The sequence below is a fragment of the Miscanthus floridulus genome, chromosome 15 (genome assembly GCF_019320115.1).
Source record: "Miscanthus floridulus cultivar M001 chromosome 15, ASM1932011v1, whole genome shotgun sequence".
Classification (NCBI taxonomy): domain Eukaryota; kingdom Viridiplantae; phylum Streptophyta; class Magnoliopsida; order Poales; family Poaceae; genus Miscanthus; species Miscanthus floridulus.
The window spans coordinates 40,850,593-40,857,594 of record NC_089594.1 but is presented as its reverse complement, the minus strand read 5'-3'; the positions used below and the strand labels follow the sequence as shown (position 1 = coordinate 40,857,594).

The following is a 7,002-nucleotide window of genomic DNA, read 5'->3' as shown; positions in this document are numbered from 1 at the left end:
CCAAGCCATGGGCTAGGGTTGGTGGTGATTTGCCTTGCAAGCCAGCTGATAGATTGCTTTTCAATGCCTCGACCATTGTCAATATTGGAAATGGAGAGAAAGCGCAATTATGGCAACACAGTTGGCTAGATTGGGAAGCACCAAGAATCTAGCGCCGCATTCATCTCTTTGGGCTAATCAGAAGGAAAAATAGATCGGTCCAACAGGAGCTTCAAAATAACAGATGGAGTCGCTCCCTGCAAGGCAAGATCACAACGGCCATCCATATGGAGGAGTTTGCATTCCTCTGGCTCAGAATTCGGAACATCCACTTACAACCAGAAATGCAAGATTCCATCGCTTGGAAGTGGACCCCCAATGGTGTATACTCCACCCGTTGGGCATACCGCATCCAATTCCAAGGGAGTTTCAAACAATTCCGGACCGAGCTAATTTGGAGAGCGCACTCGGAGAACAAATGCAAGCTCGTCGCTTGGATTCTCATACAGAATAAAATCCTAACAGCAGACAACTTGCAGCTACGGAATTAGCCACATTAGGAGCATTGTGTCATGTGTGACGGCCCTTTAGAGTCCGGCCTCCATTTGTTCTTGTTGTGTCCCCTCGCTAAAGAAATCTAGAGCCTCATACACCAGCAGACCCAGCCAGCTGAAATTGGTGCTTGGTGGGAATAAGCGGCTGCCAAAATCCCAAGGCAAAGGGTAGCGACACTTCAATGGGGTGGTAATCTACATGTTCTGGAATATTTGGAAGAAAAGAAATAGGAGGATTTTCCAGAACAGATCCATGGACGCAAGGCAGAGGTGGTCTCCAGACCCAAAGAAGACATCGAGCTACACAGGAGAGTGTTCAATAACATTTTGAATTAGTGTGTTCGGTGCTCCCATAGCGGAGAAAGTGTGGTCGGTGTGTGCCCTTTGCGGCCCTTAGGCCTTCGGTCATTCTATACATAAATTTGTATTCCTATCTTAATTGAGAGGCAGAGCTCCTGCCATGTTTTCAAAAAAAAAGAGAGGAGGAACACACCAGTCATGTTGAAGGTGAGGACCCCATGAGAGGAGACAAGACCATGGGCGTTCGTCCATTTGCAGCAGTACAAGCACTCGCCGCGACCGCCCTTCACGCCCAAGCTATTAGCGTGATGAATAAGCATATATTAATTATTGTCAACCAAAGGCTCCACATATTACACCACGTATCAATCATGTGCTTTCAATGTTACGGACGACATTGCCCTAGGATCGCAATGGAAGAGGGTGGATTCTATCATGCTTTCATGGACGTATGGCATGGTCATTTTGTATCTCATCTAGCTCATGATTCAATCAGATGATACACCTTAGGACACAAATCAAATATGACTTAATTACGAGTACACACAATAGATGTTAAAAACAATAAAAATATAATATTTTATAGAAAAAGTTCATAACACTTGTTTCAATTTTGAAAAGTAATGAAAATTTACAATGCCAAAGATAATAAAAGGATAAACCAACGACTATATATATCATGTAAAGGTTTATGCCAAAAGAATCCTTTTGATACATACAAACTATTGTACCATTTTGGTGCTTATATGGTGGAGTAAGTGGACGATGGATTCTATTGGCATCACAATCATATGAACATCGTCTATAAATCAACATAACTGTCTATATTATATCTTGTTTTATACATGTCAGGATCCAACGTACAACCATGTGGATGGTAACCTTTAATAATTATCAACATCCATGTCCACCAAGAGCTGAAATGTAGGAATATAGATCTATTAAACTCCTTGTAATTGTAGTACAACACAGTTTCCAAATTCGTGATTTCTTCCTTCCCATCAGTTCAACCTGATCCAACCATGATTCCATTATAACTATCTCAAATTTGAACACAGGTACATAAATTGTCATAGTAATTTCCAACATATGGAACAACCTTTTCCAAAACAAGATTGAATGATGAAGATCTCACATAGATGGAAATGAGTTGTTCTCAGAATGTATTGTATATAAAGTTCCCCTAAAAATATTATGAAAAGAGATTTGTAGTTCTTTTAATTTTGCTTTCGGACATCATAGTTTCTTGTGCTGAATTATTGCAACATGCTCGGTTGTTTGATTATTTCACTGTTTGAGTGTATGATCAGTGTTCTTGTGGTTTTCATAAAACATAACTATGTTCTTGGTATAGGAATTTTATGATAATTATTATGCTAATGAGAGCCAAACATTGGTTCATTGTGCAGGTAAAAAGAGGGACAGAGCTTCTTGTTTCTTCAACATGGAAGAACGTTCTAAAGGTTTGCTCATACTATGCATATCAACAGTATGTATTTAACAAGCATTGTGTTTTTAACTAAATTAACTGTGTGGTGGTAGGTAAGCTTCCAAATACACTGATACTAGATATCTTCACCCCAGAAGCTTACAAATTTTCTCCGACATTCCTGCTGATGCACATAATAATTATTGTTCTAAACTTTTCACAATGAGTACACTGTATTACCTATTTTAATGTATTAAAAGTGATATTCTTTGTGAAGGAACATATATGATTGATCAATGCCAAACGATATAGTTATGTGATTGTGCGTGGGTTTTGTATGGGTTCTTACCCTAATTTTCTTCTTAGTATAGTGATACAGAGCTCTCCCTGCATGTTTGAGAAAAAAACAAGGTTTATTATTGACACTTCAGTTTACTTGTAATCTGAGTACTATAAGGGTGTCTCTCTATTACAATAGTAAGTCCTCCTGCATGTTCGAGAAAACAAAAACTTTAGTTTAGTTTGTAAGTTGGTGATTATTACTGAACTTAGAGTTTTCGTTCATTTGAATTTCAGAATTATTTAAGTTTTCTTTTCAATTATATTGTTATCTGCTGTGCTTCATTCCAAAATTAATTTTGGAGATTCTTCATGTTTATTTTGCTGTTCTGAAAATATTCTAGAGCTCTTTATCACAATAATTATGAGTATTAATATTTTCACCTAAAAGCATATATCCATATCTCTGTATATAAATAAAATGTATGTAATATCAATTTTGTAAATACTACTTTGAGCCTCTTTGGCAGGGCTCCTGCAGGGGCTTTAGCTCCAGCTCCTGCAGAAGCTATGCCAAACGCCTATTTTAGAAAGGGTTCCGCATGGAGAGCCGGTCAAGAGCCGGAGCCATTTTTTGCCTACGCAGGAGAAGCCTCAAAAACGAGCTTCGCGTGGCTCCTTGCTGTGGGTTCACGTCGTCTAGTGCGAAGGAGCCATTTTGCCAAACATTTTCTAGAACGGCTTTAGCTCCTCTGGAGGAGCTGAGAGCCCTCCCAAACAGGCCTTTTATGAGCGCACACGCTCGTGCTATGCAGAGTGCACACCACACCGCTCCCTCCCCACTCACGCCTGCATAGCCTCGTCTTCCACCTCCCTCCCTCCCCCTCTCTCTCTCTCTCTCTGGCGACAACCTCCCCGGTGACCTCGTCCTCACACCCTACCGCCTCCCTGCGCCTCACCGCTCCCCCGCGCGTGGCCATGGTGGATGCGGCGGTGGCAGCGGCGGATCTGCCAGATCTGGCAGCGGCGGTGGCGGATCCACCGGATCTGGCAACAGCGACGGCAGATCTGCCGGATCCGGCAATGGCGGTGGCAGATCCATCAAATCCAGTGGCGGCGGCGCCAGGTAGGCCTCCTCATCCTCTCTCTCTCTCTCTCCTCTATCCTCCTGGATCGGGCTAGGGTTCCGACGAGCCCTCTCTTCTTCTCCCCTAACTCCGGGGGGTATGGAAGGGGCCGACCGGGGGATGTAGGCCGGCCAGGCGGTGGGGATGCAGCCGGGCAGTTTAGGGGCCCTGGTGGCGGTAGGGGCAGTCGGGCTAGGTCGGGGTGGCGGCGGGGGTGGGGGGGAAGAAGGTGGCACTGCGGGTGAGAGCTCCAGGGCCGTGGCCGCGGCCGTGGACCTCCGGCGAAACCCTAGCTTGCCACGGTGGGGCGGTGGCGGCAGCGGGGCTGAGGGCGCCGGAGTCGGGGAAGAGCGCTGTTGTGTGTTTTTTTTTACTAAAAACTAGTGTGCGAGGAGGTGTGCTCGCGGAAACTCCAAATCCTACGCGCGCGTGCTCTAGCAGCGTCATGGAGTTCTTTATAATTATAACATTTCTCTGGGTATTAATACTTTTACCTAAAAGCATATATCCATGTCTATATATAAACAGAATGTATATAATATCAATTTATATTTTCTGGTTTATAATACATTTTCTAATCCTTTGATGTGTCATGGAGTTTGCTCTCTATGCACAGCTTTTCCTTTTGGTTGCCCCTTATGGTTTGTTTTATTAGTAATGTTGGTTAAAACTTTTCCCTAGGCCATTTTTTCACTTCAAATTTCTGCAGTACATAAGAACTCTTGTATCATGCCTCTTATTATTTCCCCTAAATGGTTCGTCTGATGACATCCTTATCTAATTTTTAGGTGACACAAACAACTTCTTACCTCCTTTGTCTCTAGAAGAAAAACAGCAAGTAGCTAAATCTTCAAATGATCTTCAAGAGGAGTCAGCAAAAGGTGAGTCGACGCTACTGCTTGATTTATACTATATTATTCTCCTTGGTGTTTAGTACATTTTTTTATTATTCTCAATCTCCACCTTTCCATCTTACATAGCTTCCATTCTGACCTTTTATTTATTGTTAGATACAATTAGTGGTGGGTTCATGTCTCCAAGCATAGCTGAGGATGCAACTGAATCTTTAAGAGGGCACTTGAAGAAACCAAATGAAGGTTTGTCTTTAATTGTAATAGGTAGAATGAATAATGGACTTAATTACGAGAGGTGCAGAAATATATAAGAACATGAATGTGTCAGAATAAGAGAACCAAATAATAGCATCACTCGAGCCTATGGCTTGCTGAGACATGCATATTAGTATCCCTTGTATAGCTGAATAATTAGCATATATTTCTTTTTTAGTTTACATCAAATTCAAGTTACCTAATTCATCCGGACCTGTACTTATACAAATGTAGGCAACTCTTTATCGAGGAAATAATAGCCAAATTCCAATTTGGTTAACTAAACCTGTTAATAAAGGAGGAGCCTGATAATTAGAGGGCCATTTGTCCTTATTATCTCACTGTTTTTCAAACACAATAGTGGAGTTTCATAGTTCTTTATTATATTTCTTCCTCTAAATCTTTGCTTCATGGTGGGTTATTTGATTTCACTGTTCGTGTGTATGCTAGATATTGTAAAAGCAGTAATTAAGTTCTCAATGCATGAGAGTTGCTTGATATTTTTATGTCAATGAGAGTCAAACTTTGGATCATTGTGCAGGTAAAGAAAGTGAGAGTGCTTCCTATTTCATGGATGGGGAGGAAAATTCTACAGGTTCACTTATTATTATGCAAATCAAAGCATTTCTTTAACATTGGTATCAGTGTTGCTTTTAATTATGTCGATCATGCAAATTTTGGTAAGATTCCAATGATAGGGGACATTTGATATGTTCACTCTAGACCTGACGGTTTATTTGTCTCCATCTAGTGATAAATAACAGTGTTTTAGACTATTTTTTTACAATGACCACATCAACTTTTGTATTATCTATTTTCAAATATTAGAAATTTTATTTCTATATGAAAGCACATTTGAAAGGTCAACAAGTAGATGCATCTTTAAATGTCCCTAAAGGTTTCACCAATCTTTCTGTTTCTTTCTGTTACATAATGTTGTGTTTTTCTTAGCTGTTTTTCCTTTGTCAATTAATTATAAATTTTTAAAATTATTAAATGTTCCATCTTAAGCATAATTTGTTTCCCCATAGTGTTGTTTATTTAAAAAATCTTGTTCCCCACCATGCTTGTTGCATTATATGTATTTTCTCTATTGGAACTTAATAAGTAACTTTTATTACCAGATGGTCATTTTCAAATTTTGTGCCGAATCCTGTTCGCTGGGCTATACATGCTCCAATGTGAATCTTGTTATAGAAATTATAACTAACTATATTAAGGTTTGGCTATTAAAGAACCACATATAAAAGATGTTGCCAATACTAACTACTGAATCCTAAATGTTATAAGATGGTTGTTTATATTGTGCAACCAGCAGGACTCAGAAAGTAACTCGGTAAAATCATGATAGCAATATCACAAGCATGGAGAGCTGTGAATGGTTACAATCTTCATATGGAGCAACCTGAGTCAGGCACAAATTTTGAAAGCAAATAGTTTTTCGTATTTATATATCAAGTCTTTTTAAGTCAAATACATCGATTGTTATTTCATTTATTTCTTCCGCTGTAAAAGTAGTTGTTTGATAACAGTTTTTTTGTGAAGCAAATGCAATATGGCATGCTACCACTAAACCTGTCATTATTTTTGTAGTTTACCTTTTCTCCAACCACATGTTAACTTTATTTCTTATGTCAATGCAGATGGATGTTCAAGTGAAGCCATGGACACTAACAAGGATGAAGGTAAACATTCTAGGCACAAGAACAGCTCAGCATGGAGTAATGAAGTCATCAATCGAAATACAGCCTGTTCGTTTGGCTGTGGCTTGTCGTAAATGATCGTAAATTTTCAGCCGGAACAATATTTTTCTCTCATACAAACCAGCTAGCAGTACTTCACGAACCAGCAACGATACGAACTAGCCAACCGAACAGGCCCATAATGATGAAGATGATGAGAATCCACACACTGTGCAATACAAGCCAGAAGGCATGGCGTCACAAGATCTGACAGCTATGAATAGTGATCATTTTCAAATGGAGCAATCCGTGTCAAAAATGCATATATCTGTACAAGCCAAGGGAGACATGAATGCAGAGCAGCAAGAGGCAGAATTGAATGGAGCCATGAATGTGAATCGTCAAGGAGACGCCCGACAGCCATTTCCATTCAAGGGCGTGTTCTTCGACAAGGACCTGAAAGTATGGAGGATAGGGGAGACTACGGAGCGTGCCATTTTGCTTAAATATGCCTAATATGTAGCATGCTCTCTCTGTCAAGCA

General features: G+C 40.3%; 1 protein-coding gene across 1 annotated transcript; it reads left to right on the top strand.

The window, feature by feature from the left end:
* Window positions 1–3,519: 3,519 nt before the first annotated feature.
* LOC136507397 (uncharacterized) lies at window positions 3,520–6,554 on the top strand. Its single transcript, XM_066502133.1, has 5 exons — window positions 3,520–3,667; window positions 4,457–4,549; window positions 4,679–4,765; window positions 5,319–5,372; window positions 6,421–6,554. Exons 1-5 carry the CDS (start codon window positions 3,520–3,522, stop codon window positions 6,552–6,554), a joined length of 516 nt encoding a protein of 171 aa, XP_066358230.1.
* Window positions 6,555–7,002: the final 448 nt, after the last annotated feature.